The 20,188-nt window shown below is 37.5% G+C and overlaps 2 protein-coding genes across 3 annotated transcripts; one reads left to right on the forward strand and one right to left on the reverse strand.

The window, feature by feature from the left end:
• The first annotated feature begins 1,612 nt into the window (after nt 1-1,612).
• kiss2 (kisspeptin 2) lies at nt 1,613-3,830 on the forward strand. Its single transcript, XM_042511676.2, has 2 exons — nt 1,613-1,774; nt 3,195-3,830. Exons 1-2 carry the CDS (start codon nt 1,663-1,665, stop codon nt 3,449-3,451), a joined length of 369 nt encoding a protein of 122 aa, XP_042367610.1. The 5' UTR covers nt 1,613-1,662; the 3' UTR covers nt 3,452-3,830.
• Nucleotides 3,831-4,648: 818 nt separating this feature from the next.
• ldhba (lactate dehydrogenase Ba) lies at nt 4,649-17,313 on the reverse strand. Of its 2 annotated transcripts, none has more exons than XM_042511262.2 (8): nt 17,140-17,313; nt 9,874-10,010; nt 9,634-9,751; nt 9,348-9,521; nt 9,080-9,253; nt 8,845-8,962; nt 6,142-6,265; nt 4,649-5,486 (listed from the first exon to the last, which is right to left on the reverse strand). In XM_042511262.2, exons 2-8 carry the CDS (start codon nt 10,000-10,002, stop codon nt 5,319-5,321), a joined length of 1,005 nt encoding a protein of 334 aa, XP_042367196.1. In that variant the 5' UTR covers nt 10,003-10,010; nt 17,140-17,313; the 3' UTR covers nt 4,649-5,318. The 2 variants fall into 2 exon arrangements, with proteins under 2 accessions (XP_042367196.1, XP_042367195.1); XM_042511261.2 differs by having other exon boundaries at nt 17,144-17,312.
• Between the last annotated feature and the right edge of the window lie 2,875 nt (nt 17,314-20,188).

The following is a 20,188-nucleotide window of genomic DNA, read 5'->3' on the forward strand; positions in this document are numbered from 1 at the left end:
TCTCAAGTAAAAAGGACTAGTAAAAGTAAAAGGACTACCCAGATTAATTCCAGCACAAAGGTCAAAGCCAGCATCTGTGATAGTATTGGGGTGTGCTCATTCCCATGGCATCGTGGGTAACTCTCACATTTATGAAGGCCCCATGAATGCTGAAAGGTACACACTGCCAAGCAATAACTGGCAAAGGACTCACAAAACACCTTCATGGACTTGGTTAAAAGTTCAAGTTCAGGCTCAGGTGCATACACGGGTGATCAGTCACACAGGCAAAAGTATCCAAATCAACTGGCTAAAAAGGGTCAAAAGGCGAAAACTGTCCAACATACACTTACAAGTAACACAAGGAAAACTCTGGAGCTCTCACTCGAAAGTAAAGACTATCAACAAAGGAGGGTTAGACATGGAATCATATTCTCTTAGACAAGGGAGACACAGGAGAAACACATAAGGGCGTGGCAAGTAATCACAAAGGAGAGAAACTTGACAGGATGCAGAATCTGAAATGTGATGACACAATGAGCCTTGTGCAGCAACATTCACTTAAATGCCTCATACATTTCTCTTAATTTTCTGGTAGGAGAAAATAAGTCAACATCAGATGCACCAGCACTCTTAACCACCCAAATCTGTTCTGACCAAGTGTGCTCAATGATCATAAGTAATCTCTCAGTACAGGTAAAGCAGAAGCCTGAAATGGTTTTCGTAAAAAAAAATGTTTCAGCTGCACTTGTAAATGTTCACAATTCTGGTTTGTGCACAAAAACCTGAATTATCAAGTTATCTAATAACAAAAATGGAATTAAAAAAAATACAGAATTTCCCTCTGAATTGTACTAATTTTTTCTTACTTTTGAAAAGCAAAAATATGAAAATATTGGTGAATCCACAAAATCAGTGGGTACTAACAAAATAAGAAAAAACTCTGGATATGAGCAAAAATTCAGAAAATGAGTTTTATATAGTCTCTTGCATGAGGCCCATTGTTTCCTGCATTAGGGCCATTGGCTACCAAAATAAAACAGGAAACATGCAGATGACAAATAAGCAAGATTTCAGGGAACTTGACAGGTCATGACACATGAAGGTTTTGGAGCATCATATGCTGCCATCCAGTGTTGTTTAAAGCCATTTCTGTGTTGCTGCTTACTTTTTGCTTTCAGTCTTCCTTCCTGCATGGCAAGCCATTGGTGTATAACACACTGGGAAGTCTAGAATGAAAGTAGAATAGAATCAAAGAACTGTTTCTGAGCTGCTGCTACTCTTTGCATGACAGTAGCCAAACTGGAGCCTAATTGCGCTATTACACATCCATGCGTTTCAGCCTTTTTTTCCGTCATTTATCTGATTTTATAATGTTCTAGACGTCACCGTTGTTCAACATGCAGTCACATATTATCCTGTACTGGCTGAGTGATCCCAACCAAGCTGGCAACATTTCCCAGAAAAGCTAATGAATGATACATTTCAGCACCAGCAGCAGCGGACAGCTCCGCAATTTACAGCGCAGTACGCATGCAGCTGTGATTGGCTGAGAGCTGGGAGAGCACCAGGTCACCTGATGAAAATATAAACCGGGTTGGACAGGAGTGGATGGGTTAGATAAACACTTGAATCAGCACTGTTTGGACAGAGACGCAGAGGATTTGTTTCTTGTGTCTGAACATGAGACTGGTGGCTCTGGTTGTGGTGTGCGGGCTCATTGTTGGGCAGGATGGAGGAAGTGCGGGAGCAGCTCTGCCAGGGTTTGACTCTGCACAGAGGACACGCACAACAGGTGGGCAGCAGAATGAGGAGAAGTTTCATTTATTTTCTTAGAAAAATAGACTACATTTGACTTTACTGGTGTATCTACCTCAATAGGATTTTGAGATTGTGATTTGCTTGAATTTTTCCTTTTTATAGTAATTTCTACTAAATAGGCCTATCTTATTTTTTAACCGACTATATGTAGTTGACAGCAACAGTTACTTTGCTGATTTAAATCATAACATCAGCTTATGCAATCTAATTGCAGTCTATTAAGTAATGAAAATCAGCTCCTGCTCGCCTTACTAAAACAGCAAAAGTCAAGAAAACTATATAGCTTATGTAATAATTATGATAATAATAAGAGTTAGAAGTGGACTATTCTTCGCCCAAAAAAAGTACTTATATTTACATATTTTTAGGCTTTCTTTAATGCAAGACTTTTTTTCTTCATTATCCTCTATATTACGAAGGCTTTTACAGAGGGGCTTGCTAATGTATTATTCATATTATGATTAATAAAACTTTTTATTACATGATGAAAATTAAATTGACTTTTTTTTTAATCAACAGGACAGTGTTTTCAGATTTATGGTGTGATAAAGTAAGATATTAAATTTTCTCTCTGGAAAAACATTTGACTCTAACTCATCAAAAAAATTAAACAAGAATTTTAAAAATGACTTTATCAAAAGTTCACATTTCTTTCCTGGAAATGTGCATTAATCTGTGCATATTTAATTAGATGATAACATATCTAAACATAACATTTTAGAAAACAAAAAAGAATAGCCTTAAAGTAAGTAATTAACTGGTGAGGATTAATAATGATATTGATTAGTTATAATCTTACCATATTCAACTGTCGTTTCGAAATTGTGGTCCAAATGTTTATGAAATTTTACCATACATTGGCCATATTTCTCATAATCTTTGCCAGAAATCTTCACTTCAGTAGCTCTAGCATACACCAAAATGTCGAGTTTTATAATTGTTCATATTATGAAGGTTTTAACAGAAGAACACCTTATTCCTAAAAACATGGCAAAAATGACTGAAAAAAATGGAAAAAAGAGGTGTTTACAAAGAGATATAGAATTTGCCCTGTGTAAAAACCGTTTACTCTAAAATGTCACCGCAATGAAACAAGGATTTTGAACCCAGTGTTATCCAACATTTAGATTTCTCTTTCTGGAAATTAATGTAAATTAGCTCATATTTAAAGGTACAATTTCAGAAAACAAAAAATGTTGGGGTTGTTTCAAGGTGAACTCTCAGTTAAAATTCCTGCCCTCTTCATGCATTAAGACATTCATGTTGGGAAACAAAATCAACAAAAAATAAAACTAAATAGAGATGATCATAGTGATAATAATAGTTATAGTGCGAGGGGCTGCAGGTACATGCACTGAGCTGATATGTGTTGCTGCTGCTGTTGTCCTCCTCAGGGTCCATCCTCTCTGGTCTCAGGAGGAGGACAGCGGGAGAGTTTTTGACAGAGGATCCCAGCCCCTGTTTGTCCCTCAGAGAGAATGAAGACCAGCTGCAGCTCCTGTGCAACGACCGCAGGAGCAAATTCAACTTCAACCCTTTCGGCCTCCGCTTCGGGAAACGCTACATTTACAGGAGAGCCGTCAAAAGAGCCAGGACAAATAAGTTCTCACCCTTTTCTGTCTTCTCACGAGAACTGGAGGTGCCTACCTGAGACACACGTGAGGACTTGTGTCTCAGTGGTGAAGAGTCAACGTGAGAAATGTCTTTCCATTTGTGTTTGAAAAAGATCTTTTTCTTCAGATGAAATGATGTTTCTGTGAATAAAACTTTTGTACCACCTCTACTGTGAAACTATTTTTAAGAAAAGAATTTGAGAGGTAAAAAAGTTTTTAAAGATACAATATATTCAAAAAAGAAAGCACAATGTCTTAGAAAATAAGATTCTGTAAGATGGTTTCCCTACTGAGTCATCTCAGTATTTGAAACCTAAGCAAATTGGCATGATTTCTTTTAAAAACATGAAAAGGAGGAAAAGAGCAATTAAAGAGAAAATGACCCCAAAAAAAGTAAGAAATTAATAAAAATGATACAAGAAAATTACCCAAAAACATGTCAAATATGAAAAAGACCTGGAAATAGTTTGTAAAAAAAAATATAGTAATTATTTTACTATAATTTTAAATTTAATCATTTTTTATATTGTTTAGCATTTTCTTTCTTTCTTTTTTGCTAGAACGCTTTTCCCCTAGATTTTTAAAAACAATTTTCTAAAGTTCTTTCAATTTGTGGCAGATTATAAATTGATGATTGCATTTTTTTTCTTTTGTCCTCAATTCCACAATAAAAGCATTGTATGGTGATGCTAAAAAAGTTCGATTTTAATTTTTGCAGTGGCTTCATCCAACCATAAGATGGCACAGCGGCATCTTTTTAAACAACACCTCTGACTACATAATGTCCATGAGCAGCTAAATACAGACGAGCATTTTAGTGCAAATAAGCATCATGTTCATATAAAGTCAAATAAGTCAAAAATCGGGGCCAGCCCTACACTTCTGAGGGCCTTAAGCAAGATTTTTTTTTTTAAACTTTTAACTAATTTATGGCATTTATGGGGCCGTATCTTGTTAAGAAGCTCTTTGCCTTCTGTACATTTTTTTTCTTTTTTTTTGCAAAAAACAAACAATGTGCACAAGTTTGAAAGGGTTAAATCACCTTCAAAAACTAACTTTTTTCTTGAAGTTTTTTCCTAGTAATTAATTGGCACACATTACACAATATTACTATTCTATTTCTCTTATTTATTATTAATATTATTATTATTATTACTCCTCCATATGATTCCTCACATTGCATCATTAACAAAAGGCTGTAATGTGAGAGAAATAAAGGACTCACATACACACACTAACCTTCATCAAATTTATTAATTTACACACAACACAAGGTCGGACAGTAACAACGGATGTCAAAAAAAATCAACTGGAGCTGGACTTTCCCACTCCTCCCCTGCTGCTCCATCTCCCTCTGCAAACACAACGGGAGGGGAAGAACACTCCACCATCACACTCACAAATTCACTGTGCTTTGACCTAAGTGTGCGGCCGCCCGCTGGAGAGACTCACTTTTAGACGGGAGGAAAACGGCATCCTTTTTGGATTTTTTAGTGTCTTTGCCGAGACATTAAGGGTCTTTCTCTTGGTGGACTAAAGGAAGGACTCAGTACAGTGAGCAGTGGAAGAGGACAGTGACGGTTTTTGGCTTTTTGAGGTTTGTGTTTGATCCTGGTCCAAACAGCGAGAGTACAACAGTAACACGGTTCATCTTACATCTCGTAACACAAACACAGTTTACAACTGCTGGAGAGCACATTTTTTTAAAGGAGTGTACTACTGTTTCAAAGTCAAATCAGGCGTGTGAAAGTAAAATTCTCACTGGCACATTCTTTTAAAAAACACTGGTATTCTCCTTCAAAATAAGAGCAATACAGTCTAAGAGACGGGGACGATATTAAAGGAGTGTGTGCGTGTCGACAGGCCTCTGGGCACCATGGGTGTGTCTTCTGTGCGCCGGTGTGCTCAGATGTCCTTCAGGTCCTTCTGGATGCCCCACAGCGTGTCGGCGCTCTTCCTCAGCTGGCTGACCTCGGCGTCAGTCAGGGTCATGTTGACCACGCTGCTTACGCCGGTGCTGTTCAGCACGCAGGGCAGAGACAGGAAGACCTCCTCGCCGATACCGTACATGTTCTGAGATAAAGACATACACAGAGTCAGGAGGCACAAAGAAGCATCATATCTTAAACGAAAATGAATTACATGAGCTCTCAAAGCAATTTGAGGGTCTTTAACCCTTTGAAAGCTAGATTGACATCAGTTTTGTTGTGCTGCATTCAGACACCTTTCACAAGTATCTAATAAAAGAGCAACTTGGAAAGAAATGTCCCACAAATTGCAAGAAATTAGTAGATTTGGAAAATAGTTTGAAATTTTTATTTCAAACTATTTTTCAAGATTATTAGAATTTTAGGCAGCAATTAGGGGTAATTTCCTTCCTATGTTTAGATATGTGTATATATATATGTGTGTATGTGTGTGTGTGTATGTATTTTACTTTTACATTTTTGTTTATTTTATTGTATTAATTTATTTGTGTGTTTTTTGCAAACTTTTAGTTAATCTACTTATTTTTTTACTAATTTCTTGCTGTTTTTTGAGTCACTTGAGTTACTCATTTCTTTCTTCTCATGTTGCTTGAGCAAATTGATTTGATTTCTTTAAAAAAAAAACATAGGGAAATAAAAAGAGCAACTTGGCAAGAATGTCCCATAAAATGCAAGAAATTAGTAGATTTTGGAAAATGTGTTTAGTTTAATTAGTTTGTGTGTATGTGCGTGTGTCAGACCTTGACCATGGTGGAGACAGGATGAACACGGCTCATGTTCTTGACGATGCTTTCAGTCAGGTCTGCCACGCTCAGACCGATGGCCCAGTTAGTGTAGCCCTTCAGCTTGATCACCTCATAAGCACTGAAACACAAAACAGCACATCAAACAGAACATCTGTGCCATGTGTGTCTGTGTTAAACACGTATACAAATACACATATATCAATATATATTTACTAGCAACCATTCTAGTGATATGACAAGTACACAAATACAACTTGGTGCTCCAGAACCATAAAATAAAATGATTCTCACTGGGAATTGTTTTTGTTCTTTAAGTATACACAAGGTGCCAGAGTGCATAAACAGCATCAAAATAGAGCTTGATTATTTTTAAAAAAAAGCCTAGTCCTAGCTCAGACCCCAATGTCCTAAAATCCTAGAAATGTCCTAAAATCCTAGAAACATCATATTATCCCATAAATTTCCTAAAATCCCCAGATATCTTAAAATCACAAAAATATCCTAAAATCCTAGAAATGTATTAAAATCCTAAATATGTCCTAAAATACTAAAATTGTACTAGAATCCTGGAAATCTCCTGAAGTTCTAAAAACATGCTAAAATGCTATCCCTGTCCCAAATTCTGAGAAACATCCTAAAATCCTTAATCCTAGTACTTAAATATTAATATTAATAGCCTATATATGATTAGAATAAAATCCAAGAAATGTCAGAAAATCTGAGAAACATCCGAAAATTCTAAAAGTATGTTAAAATCCTAAAATCATAGCAAAATCCAGAAATCGTAAAAATGTCCTAAACTTTGAAAAAATATGCTAAAATCCTAGAAATGTCCTAAAATGTGAGAAACATCCTGAAAGCCTATAAACATCCTAAAATCAGAGAAACGTGCTAAAATCAGAGAAACGTGCTAAAATCAGAGAAACATGTATGGGGCTGCTGTGACTGGCCCCTGGTGTGTAATTTTGTAGAAGTGGCCCCCACACAAAGCAAGTGGAGTATTTCTGTCTTATGGTAAAATTTATTGTATGTATATTAGTATTAGTAGTGGTAGTAGTAGTAGTATAGTAGTAGTAGTAGTAGTAGTAGTAGTATTTTATTCAGTCATCATACATTATACAATAAACACAAACAGTATCCTCAGTATAAACAAAAGCAACAGTCTGTGTATGATGTAGTGACTGAACAGGCTTAGGCAGAAGCAAAATGCTTATATATGCCTTCAAAAATGTCTTTACAGACCATTCTTTTGAAAACCAAAAGTGAATTACACATTTTTAAACTTATACTGTTATCATTCCATAATTTGACCCTAATAATAGAGATACACCTCCTTTTAATTCCCTTTTTAGCTTTTTGTACAGTAAACTTATAAAAACCTCTCAGATCATATCTGCTCTCCAATCTCAAAAAGAACTTTTGGACGGAGTATATTGCAAAAGTATGAAATTAATTATACCTTTATAAGCCTATTCTATGCTGTCTGAGGGTTGGGCTAAAACTTACCCATTTTATCATGAGCAACAAGACTGTAATAACACAGGTGGATAATAAAAGTCAGTATATTAAACCATCATGAGGCTTTATTCTTAAAAAGAAATGTTTAGCTGACACTTCTTGCTAACTGGTGTTTTATGCACAGCGCCTGTCCTCAGTGTGCGGCCCGGCCCATAATGCACAGCAGCCTGAGCCTCGGCAGGCTGTTAGAGAGGGAAGCTGCTATTAGCACTGCCAGGGTTGGAGGTTACATTCCCTCTGGGGCCACTTGAACTAAAACTGTAATCACTCATGCTTCAGATAATAGAAGCACTCACAGTTCTGCCTCTGACAGACCAGTTAAATAACGGCACAGAGAATCAATGATATGATATGATAGCAGTTATCAGCCCATTTAATCAGTTGAAGTGGATTTCAGTCTTGTGGTGTTGTGTTTTATCTCCATTTATCAGCCATAACAGGAGGCAGCCTGAGCTCTGAGCAGTGGCGCTTCCAAGGGAGGACAGGGAGGCGGGGCATGGCCACCATAACACAATTCCCCCAAAATAATTGGAAGCATTACTATTTTTAATGGCAGAGGAATGGTCATACTTTAAGCCAGTGCATAGGTAGAGGTATCATGTCAAACTAGACTTCGTAAGGCATCCATATTTTACCAATCATGTCAGCATACACTGATAAGTAATGGTTACTTCAGTAAAAGTACTTATACCACACTGTAAATAAAGCTCTGCATTAAAAAGTACTAGTAAAACTTAAGTACTTGTAAAAGTATGAAGGTACAATCAGAAAAATGTATTAAAAGTAAATTGCTCAATGCAGGAAAAAAAACATTAAGTGCTTTTGTATGAAAAAAAAACTACACTATTATCAAAATACAGTACAGGGTAGATTTATTAGTCAATTTTTAAACTATGTCAAAAAAAATTAAAATTAAAATTAAATTTCGTCCTTGATCCTACATCATTGGAGCTAAAGGATGAGTTGATTAAAATCACCAGCTACTATGAAAATTCCATCCACTTGCTAGATGACAATTGTTTTTCTGTTCAATGGACTAATTGTTTTAGCAGCACTTGTTTGTTTTCATTTGGCTTATATGCAAAAATTGTCATTTGTAAAGTAAGTAGTAAGCAAAGTTATCATCTCTGGTGGTCTACATCTGTATGCCTCTCTCACATTCACTCACACACAGCCTACCTGTCCACTACAGCCTTGTGCGTGGCCTTCCACTGCTCCTTGTCACCGTCTGTGCCGATCTCAGGGTTCAGCTTCTGCAGGTTGACTCCAGCCACGTTAGCACCGCTCCACACTGGCACTGTGGACAAAAACACGATAACACAAAATTAACTCGTTCACTCTGCCAGTGCAGTCCCAAGAATTCTGACTGCAAAGTGACAAAAACCACAAGTCTCTGATCTATGTGTGAACCCACCACTGGTGTCTCCGTGCTCTCCCAGCACCCAGCCGTTAAAGGAGCTGGCGTGGATGCCGAGACGTTCAGCCATCAGATAGCGGAAGCGGGCAGAGTCCAGGTTGGTGCCACTGCCGATGACGCGGTGCTTGGGCAGACCGCTCAGTTTCCAGGTCACATAAGTCAGCACATCAACTGCAGAGAGGGTGTTCCAACAACACGTTATTAATATGTACTTATACAAAACAAACAAACTCAAAGATGATCGTGTATGTGTTTTTGTGCTCACCAGGGTTGGAGACCACAATGAGTGTGCAGTTGGGGCTGTACTTGATGATCTGGGGGATGATGGACTTGAAGACGTTGACGTTCCTCTGCACCAGGTTGAGGCGACTCTCGCCCTCCTGCTGGCGGACGCCGGCCGTCACCACGACCAGGCGAGAGTTGGCTGTCACTGCGTAGTCTGGAGGAAGAGGACAGAAATGAGAATTGATAAAATGATGTCTTTGTCTTCAGGGGAAGGTGAAAACTCTTGCGTGCAGAGCAGCTGTGGTGCGTAAGCAGCAGGTAGCGACCTTTGTCAGCGACTATCTTGGAGGTCTTCAGGAAGAGGCTGCCATGCTGCAGGTCCATCATCTCTCCCTTGAGACGGTCCTCCATCACATCCACCAGAGCCAGCTCATCACACAGGTCCTGGAGAGGAGGAGGAGGAGGAGGAAGATGATGACGGAGGAGAAATGTAGAGTCCATTAATTTCTGTCATGTTTTGTATGTCTTCTAAGAAAAGCCATTCTGATCATGTTGTTGTGTCTTACCCGAAGCAGGATGCTGACGGCACAGGCCATGCCCACCTGGCCCACCCCGACCACCGTCACCTTGTTCCTGGGAGGCTCAGCGGGGCTGCTGGCCAAAGGGCTGATCAGCTTCTGCAGCACTGAGGACATGATGAAAGCTGCAGGGAGACACAGAGGGGACATGTCCTGGTGAGCAGGTCTCTTAGCACAGCAGCTCAGACTGACGTGTGAATGAAATCTGGGTTTCAGTCCTTCCAAACTCGTCATTCAGAGTCATATACAGCCTCTAATACAACAAGCAGCCTGTGGACTGTATTACAGTACTGTATCTAAATGGTTTAGTGTATCAACACACAGGTCAAAGGTCACAGAGTTGTCTCCCAGGGGTTTGCAGTCAATAAGGAAGCACTTAGTCAAAATGATGTCCTGATGAGGGTTAAACAGTAGACTTTGGCGGTGTCACAGTATTACTGTATACTATTTACAAATCCAGACAGTATGATCTATAATACCATTAAAAATGCACATGCTCGTCTCTCTGCTGAACTGATATGGAGATGCTGTATTAAGATGATGTACTGTAGTGCACAGCAGGCACCACCAGATGTCAATCTCTACTGTTAGAACAGGAGACTGTGCTGGAGAGATGGGCCTGCGAGCAGTTGGGATGATGTTACAAGACTGTAAACAACTGGCTAAAAACTGCACAGAGAGTTTGAAGAAAAAAATGACAAAATGATTCTCACATCTTATACTGTGAATTAAGGATTTATTTCTACCAAATCAGAGTTGGTGATTGTTGGCACAATGAAAAAACTAACCAAGACAACTCTGGTGAGTTTTATTTTGTATCTGTTGAATTTGATTCAAGTGTGTTTCATATGAGTTTACAAAGGAAATTAAGCTAAAGTTAGTTTTAGTTTGGTGAAATAACAAAACTTGAATTCAGAAGGTATCCTGTCCTATTTTTCTGGTTAATAAAGAAAATAGTTGCTGGAATATTACCTTTATTGACATTTTTTTGAGTTTAGTCTAATGACACCAAAGCCAGCTCATTCTTTTCATAGTCCTTGACAAAAGCTAAGCAAACACATGTGTACACTAATGCAAGCATAAAAAATGTGACAGAACAATAGGCATGCGACTCATTATTCTTGTCAACATCCATAAATCTGTGGACCCATTTTCCAGTTAATCGAATACAGTGATATAAAATTGTCTATAAAAGGTCTAAAAGCCAAAAATGTCCATCATAAGTTCTCAGAGCTCAATGTGACACCTTCAAATGTCTTGTTTTGTCCAACTCACAGTCCTTTCACTTTACATTGATATCAAACATAGAAAAGCAACATTAAATCATTACACTGGAGAATCTGAAACCAGAGAATGTTTGCTTGATAACTGATTAAAATACTTAATTTCTGGTCATTCAACTCATCAATTAATTGATAAACCAATGGCTGAGTAAATATATATTTAATATATATTTATATATACTAATAAGCAGTTGCTACAATGATTATTTCCATTATCGATTAATCTGATGGTTATTTTTTCACCTAATGTATTAGATTTACAATGGAATAAAATAAAGGAAACCAAGCAAGACTGGTAGATTTAACCAGTGTGTGATATGTCTGTTCAATCAGTGAATCAGAAGTAACTTCATATCATTGCTTCAAAACTGATCAACAGCAGTCAAAAAGTAAATAATGGCCAATCCTAGTAATAGGCTGCGCAATAACAAAATATAAGCAGTTACAGTGTGTAAAGGCCATATAACGGGTAAAATAACACTTACAGGAGGATTTGCGGATGGGCATCAGAAAGCGAGACATGGTGGCGATCGCAGGAACCAAACCCAGAAATCAACAACTGATGACTGACTACATGCCAGTGTCCATCTTAAATACTGAATTCTTATCAGGATTTTCACTGTCATCATTTCCTTCATTATCAGCATCATCACTGTCCCAGAATGAACCAAAAGTTACTCCAGCAACATGCCAATCTGAACATACATTATGTGTTTGTTATAATCAGATCCATCCCTGCACCAGTGTGACACCAACAGTAGTTATCACTAGTGATGCTGTCATCCTCTGATACGTGACGGCTGATTCAGAGCCTGGAGCTTATCACAATAAGATGTTGTCCTTCACAGATGCCTGATGTGCCATGAGGCCTGATGACAGGATTGGAACTTAAAAACGTGCTCCTTTTACTTTTGATCAAGGTAGAATGTTAGCATCTTGCACTGAGGAATTATGTTATTTTTTGTCTCGTTTTTCTTGTACCCAGACATCAAGATGCACACTTTGAGCCCCCAAGAGGCTTCAAGGTCAAGTCAATTTCAAGATTCTCTCTTAATTAAAAAGTGCCAGTTACTGACAGTCTAGTATTACAGTTTGGGATGATGTAGCAAGAAAGAAAAACTGATTCACTAGAGGAAAAACGTGTATGTTTCGGCAAATACCGGTTGCATTATATTTGCAGGTTTCATATCAACATTCCTAAAGTGATGTAGTATATGATCTTTGTCATCTGGAGGTGGAAAGGATGGTGGATGATCTGACATCTAGATGCAGACCACTGATCTGCACTAACAAACAACAAAACTGGTTGTTTTTGTGTAATAATTTTTGTAAATAATCAAAAATGATTTAGGACAAGGCAATATTAAACTTAAGGTGTTTTCTAACTTCATTAAAGGTATCTGGTGCTGGACTGAGAGACAGTCTTTCACAGGTCTGTCCTCTGGCTTTCCTCTCCCTTGACTCAGGGTTGGAAAGGAGCATTTTAGCCCGTGCAGAGCTGATTGAAGACGAGCTTCAGCTGGTTCTCCGCATGACTGCAGCATGTGTTGAGCAGGTACTAATCAGCAGGCACCTGTTCCTACAGAGCTGCTGTACCCGCTCTGGCTCCATCTCCTGGTGTCTGTTGACCCAAAGTGTGGTGAAACACCACAAGTCACACGTCAACTATGCAAGAGACTCAGGACAAAAAAATAAATCTGGATTACGGAATATCAACAAATTCTATGTATTCTATGGAGTCAAAATAGTGTCAAAAGTGTGGCAGCTGTGTTTGAGCTTGTCTGAATTTTTTTTAATGAATACAATCAAGTGTGTGAATGTGTAAAAATATTAATGCGTTAATCTGAGCATCCCCACTGATTATGCTGCCATCACGTGCTCCTCGGAAACATCGTATTTACAAAATTTATGAGTTATGAGCACATAAATGGACTTCGAAAACTGGGAAGTTTTGAGGATACCCGAGTTGCAGAGTTATGACGTTTGCATGATGTTTCAGGGCTGATGGTATAAAATTATATATTTCATTATTTTTTCCCAGTAGCAATCATTTACTTTTAGTATTTGCACATTTCAGTATATGCTTCTTTTAGCTGTATAAAGCATACCAGGTGAGTATACTAACATTGATAATAATATAATTTTATAACACGAGTTGTTGACTTGATGTCATAAATGCATAAACATGGCAGGAACATTTTTTATTATTAATTCACGTTTTAAATATCAACTTTTGATCACATGCTAAGTGTATTGTGGTATTAATGTTAACTGCTGTCCATGTAGAGCGACCTAGATCAAATATACAAATAGAATATATAATATATAATATCTAAAATTATATATAAGAATTTAAATAAACTGGAAAGAGATAAAAACCTCTTGTTTTAACGCTATTAGTATTCAAATGCAACCGATCATCTTTGACCTCAAAGCACATGAACACAATAAAGTTGAAAGAACAACTTTCCATCTCAGAAACTACAATCTTCCAACACCACATAAATGCAGCATTGTTGAGGAAGAGGCGTCAAATAAAGGACAAAAGTATTTGTACATGTAGGTTTGATTTGTACTCACAGATTTGATATGTAGCTGTACAGCTGTGACTCACACATACAGCTGAGTTCTGTGAGTTTTTTTTCACCCGCAAATATGATGTGTAACTTTTTTTTGTAACTGTAAATCTTTTTCTCTTTTTCAGAAATGTCATGCAGTGCTACAGCTATCCTTATGGATTAAACAATGAAACACATTTAAACATTTGAATTAATTTTATTGTTTTGACCCCATTTTGACTCCATATGTGAATTCATATATTCCCATTCAACAACAATGGCTTTGGTTTATGTAGTTTGCATGTTCCAACTTAAGTCACAAGTTCATTTCCATTTCGTCCTTCAGTGTTGAACTTCCTCCTAGACAGCACAGCTCATGTGCTTTTTTTGTTGACACAATTCAATATCAACAGGGAAATGACCTTCCATAATCAAACACTCACTTTAATTATATATTACAGGAAGCCAAGAGACAACCCACTGTTCAGCAGTCAGTAAATGGGTTATATTGACAGATTTCAAATCATATCAAGGTCAAATTACTACGCATTGGGTAGTCTTAAAAGAGAACTGAAACCATGGGTGGCTTTTTCATTTCAAAGCTCTGTATTTGGGGTGAGGCATGCATTGAGGGCATATGTCCCTTTCATGAAATGGATGAATCTTTTATTTAGAAAAAAAATCTGAAATATATCAATATATTTACTCACACTATATGTGAAAACTGCAGGATAAAACCAATCTGGAGATGGTGGGGGAACCTACATAATCTCAGTAATTCTTCACTTATTGTTTAGATCTTATTCAAATTTGGAATAATATCTGCCCAATACCTCAGAGTATTATGAATATAAAGAAAATGATTTATTATAGAAACTAGAGTCTGGAAGCTTTTGAATACAGTAATGGTAATTTATCTTTTAAGAATAAATGTCCTTTCACTTAAGGCAATATATGTGTGATAGTATATAGCTGTAGGGGGTCCACCTACATTGGTTTTTCAGGGCCAATACTGATACCAATTCTAAGTTAATGAGACCGGTAACCGATATTTGGAATCGATGTGCAATTACAAAAACAATGAGAATCTTTCTATCAATATTTAGAATTTAGTAACTTTAGTAACTTTTGGTTCAACACAAAACTTTGTTTAAGAGCCTTAACAAATGTTTAATCAAAACTGAGACTTTCAGCATCATATACAGCAAGTTCCCAGCAACATTTTTATAAAGTCAAAATAAAAAATGAATAAATAAAAACTGACACTTTCTTTGCACTTTTTTAATGAAACTTTTTTTTAATCAGTGATTATTAGAATAAAACACTGATACAAATAATCTGCAAAATGCCAAATATCGGCCCCAATAATTGGCCAGGCTGATAATCTGTCAACTCCTATGTATGTTTGCACAGTTCATTATTGTGATTAAGAAACTTTGCACAAAAGTAAGTAAATCCAAAAGTGAGTAAAATGCATTTTGTTTTTCAAAGTCATGATGCAGGCTGCTCTCATACACAGTTCTGATGTACACTTATGAAAAACAAAGCACCAAATCTGGTACATTTCACCTAACCTAAGCTCCAGAAAATAAATTCCAGTATGTGGAAGGTTATCAATGGAAAATTAATGTAACAATTTCAATTCACAAAATGAAAGCCCATGACATTTCCCCAAACAAAATGTGATCATGAAATTCAATAACCCTTCCAGGTTTTCCACATGCCTTTAAAACTCACTGTAGATCTCAAAATAAAAGCCTTAGATGGAGTGATATATATTACAAGAAAGAAATATTTAATCACGGCTAATCGCATGATTGACTTGCAATTAATTGCAAATTAATTGCACATTTTTTTAACTGTTCTGAATGTACCTTAAAGTGTTGTTTTTCATGTTTTTGTACTCTTAACAATATAGGAGTGGACAAATATTCTTGCTTAATGCAAATGTACGTATATTATTATTGCAACAATCCAGTACAATGAAAATTACTCTCCAGAATATTCTCCAGAAAAACCTCAAAGGTTCTGCATGCTCAAAAAATATGCTGAAAGAGAAACTTCATCATATTTCTGTAGAGAAACTGTGATGGCTTATCAGAGGCTGTGTGAATGGGAGCTGCCTGGCCACCACGGTCATGTTGCATGCACGTTGCATCAGTGGTGAGTGTGCTGACTTTAGGTTCCGCTTATGTGGAAGGTTATCAACAGAGAATTACTGTAAGAATTTCATCTTGCAAAACAAAAGCCCATAACTTTTCATGCCTACAAAATGTGATCATGATATAAAATAACTTTTCCAGGTTTTCCACAGCCCTTTAAAACAAACTGTAGATTGCAAACTAAAAGCCTTAGCTTGAGTGACACATATTATGAGCAAGTGGTTTGGGCACCACTGGCCTTATCTATCAGTATGCACAAAGAACAAAACCCTGAGCTCCTGTTGTCCTGTCAGATTTAGCCTGCTGGCACAAGCTGCCAACAAGTTAACATATCAGCTCATATCAAGGTCATAAATAGGCGGTGAAGGGGAAGTGGTGAGTGTCCAGAAAGGGACGCACCTCGTGGCTGTGTGGCTGTCAAGCTCTTACTCAGGAGACAATAGAGCTACTGAACCATACAATGCATCATCTTCCAAAAATTAATTCCATAAAAGGTTCAGTAGCCTCATTTCTTATAGGATAGGTGTCTTAGTAACACAGCCAGTAAGATTTGGAGTAAAGAAGGTGACACCCTGCTTTGTTCCTCTGTTTTAGTGAGATTTTTGTGGAATTGAGGTTATGTAAGAGCCTCGGCCTGCGCCCTGAGTGCGCACTCGATTTTACCGTCCACGATTAAGACATGGAAGGCTTAAATATGCATTTAATATAAATAAAGCGTGTAATGGAACTGGAAGAGGGGAAGAGTTCAAGTTCAGTGAGAGTTCATCGGCATGTGGTTTCCTGTGCAACATTACAACATTGTCATATAAATATACGCGCCCTTAAAGTCAAGTGCGCCTCGGAGAATACAGCCAAAATATGCTCGTAAATAACAGATATGTCAACGTGAAGGTGATACATCATAAATATTAGCGCTATAATATTTTTACGACATCGCAGATCTAGATTAAGCAGCATTTTCAACACTTACTAACTGTATCACAGGCTGGAATCTAATCCGCACGAGGCTAATTGTAAAACAATTATTCATCATTTTAGGCTTTTAAACGATCCAAACTGGTGCAAAGCGTTCATAAAACTGACATTGATTAATTCTCCAAGGAGTTAAATGAGATTTAATCCAACTTGGCATGAAATTGAAAATGGGCTCGTGCGGCGCGCAGAGCATCCATTGCTGCTGAGGCGTTCAGCACGCATCACCGTGCGGCCGCTCCGAACCCGACACCCAAAAATGTGCAGAAATAATCATACCTACGTTTTTATAGAAGTTTCTACGGGCTGATATCCGTTATCTGATCCGGTGGAGGAGACAGTGGAGTCCGGAGGCTGGCGCAGAGATGGGGAGAGTGCGGAGCTGAACGGGTCTCAGGCAGGAGGAGGAGGAGGAGGAGGAGGAGGCTGGATTGCCAATGTGACCAGCAGGATGGGTTCACATGTGAGGAGAGGTGCAGAGGCACGATGCCAGGTTGTCTTCGTGACATTTCAAGGCTACATGGTGGAGATAACATGCAAAACTGGCATTCAAAATTCTTCCCTGTCTCTATAAAATACCTTTTTTGGAATTTGTATTCCTCAGTCAGGCAGAGGCAGCAACCATAATTGATAGGCTATTATTACTGGACTCCCTCCTCATGGAGAATTTCCTATTCAAGTCAGTGAGCTCAGTCAACAGGCTGTATTCCTCATACTTTCCCTTTCATTCACTGCAGTGAGCAGCACATTGCAATTCATTTAAATTACTGTAACACATGACATCTTAAAGCTTAAATGCAGCTTTTTGCAATGAAGAGAGGTCATTTAAAAAAAAAAAAAAAAATGACTGTTTACACTTAAAAAAAAACTGAGCACATTAGTTTTATTCCTTTAAAAAATATATAAAGAAGCCAACAAGCAGCTTAAGAAGAAATGGCCCAAAGCTGAGCAAGACATTAGTAAAAAAGTTCCAACTAAACTACCTTTATATTTTTGTATCTTATTTTAAGGACAACACATATTACCTAACATTTCTGTAAATGTGCCAGTGTTCGCCATCAGGCTTATTTTTTAACTGTGGCTTTGGCAAGATGTTTTGAAAACTGTAAAATGCTAACATAACAGTAGCTGGACACCATAAAGACAGCAATAATTATACAAACAGGAACTTCCAAGACAGAACACACGCGGTGCAGAGAAACAGGAAACAGTGGAACAACAGTACAAAACAATAGCACAGCAGCAGCATAATAGCATTTCAGCACAAAATAGCCATGCATGCAACATAAAGCAACAATTTAGACCAAATAGTCATGCACACTTCATGCAACAGTTGAATAAGCAAAAAATAATTTAAAAAAAACAAATAAGAAAATGATAATATAATTATAGAACAGAAGAATTATAAATGTAGTTTTATGGACATTTTTCACTTTTTAACAATATCTAATAATTACCCCCCGCTAACTGTCAGGTCATATCTTTGTTACCTTTTACTATTTCTTTGTAATTTATGGGACATTTCTTGCCGAGCTGCTCGTTATATTTTTCTGTTTTTGAAAGAAATCTAACAATTTTCTCAGGTGTCAGAGGTTTAAAGGCATACATGAAAGGTGTCTGAATGCAGTACAAGTAAACAGATGTTGATCCAGATGTTAAGGGGTTATATTACGGACAGATCTAATACTAAGTTATTTGGACTAAGACGTCTTCCAGCTAAATAGTCACAGTAAGGTCCACAGGTGTGTTTACTTTATCTGGGTGGACCCGGACACAGGTGGACTTTCACCTGTAAATAAAACTTTCATATTGCTTCAGGGTGAGTCTTATTGTAATGGATAAAATATTTATTATAAGTCAGTGGTGCACTTTGTCCAGTCTGTAGTAACATGTGGTAATATAATATGACCTAAATTTTATTATATGACTATATTATACAGTAAAATCAAGATTCTTTTCCAACTTTTGATACTTTTTAACATTATCTGTTGTCACGTGTGCACATGTGAATAACATAATCAGAAAGCTCGCTTTACCCTGTCATAGCTGAGTCACTGGATAATAAATTATCCATCAGTCACCTTTGGGCTTTGTGCCTATTAATGAGGTCTGGAGGTCAGACTGTTCGTCTCAAGCGTTTTATGTCTCCAGCAGTCACTGGGTCACAGACAGAAAGAGAAAGTCTGTGAACACAGTAACTCCTCTTCTTTACTTCCTCTCTCTTGGAGGACAACTCTGGCTAATTTTTTTTCTTAATATTTGTTACAATCACCTTATTTTATTCACAACTAAGAAACAATACATCCAATGACTTTATATGTCTTGGAATAAACTCTTAAACGGACAGTTCACTCCAAAATCACAAATACACGCATTTTCTCTAACCTGTAGTGCTGTTTATCAATCTCGATAGTTTGGTCTAAATTGCAGAGTGTTGGAGAAATCAGTCATAGAAATGTCTGCCTTTTCTTCAATATAATGGAGCTAAATGGCACTGTGAAGCTAAAAATGCCAAAAAAAAAAAAAAAAATTGATTTAAAAACCCTAATAGCGATGTCTCTTACTAGAAATCATGACCCGGTTACTCAAGATAATAATTTTCTTTCTACTTAAATACACATGCCAACTGTATCATCATGCAAGGGGAAGTGTGAATCTACTGTGAGCTCAGCTAGCACCACTCAGCTAGCTAATGTTAGCTCAGCTGAGGAGGACACCTTTAATATTTACATGTCCTGTTTTCATGAGCACTAGCATTTCGCCCATGAGTAGATGTACACTTTCAGACTGTTGGCATTTCCAAATCATCAAATACTGTCACTTTGGTCAGTGATGTCGGCATAAGACACCAACACAAAAAGCATTTGGCGGCAATATGATATGCTGCTGGGCAGTGTCAATTTATACATCTCACGGCAGTATGATGCGACAACAAACTGGAACAGTTTGAAATGCTGCCGGTAAAATTGTAATAAAAAGCAGCTGAAAAGTCCTTATAGGGTGGTTAAGACGGTGGATGGTCCAACATACCCAGGACTTTGACTTGGGAGCATGCTGTTCACTTTCTGTGTGAATGTTGAGCCAAACCATGAGCTTTTTTTTACAAACCTAAACTTCTACTTATGTTGCTTAACTTAACTACTTTCTTTTGTTGCCCCAAACTGACTATATATTGCATAAACCTAACTTCATGCTTTTGTTACCTAAACTTTAGTATCGTCATTTGGTGCATAAGTAAGTGAACATAAATGTGAGGTGTTTTACCGCTGTTTATTTTGAAAAAAAGACTGTATGCATCTAACAGACAGAAACCGTATATTTCCTGTTA

Source organism: Plectropomus leopardus, chromosome 22 (assembly GCF_026936395.1).
Source record: "Plectropomus leopardus strain MGB_pleo_1.0 chromosome 22, ASM2693639v1, whole genome shotgun sequence".
Classification (NCBI taxonomy): Eukaryota; Metazoa; Chordata; class Actinopteri; order Perciformes; family Serranidae; genus Plectropomus; species Plectropomus leopardus.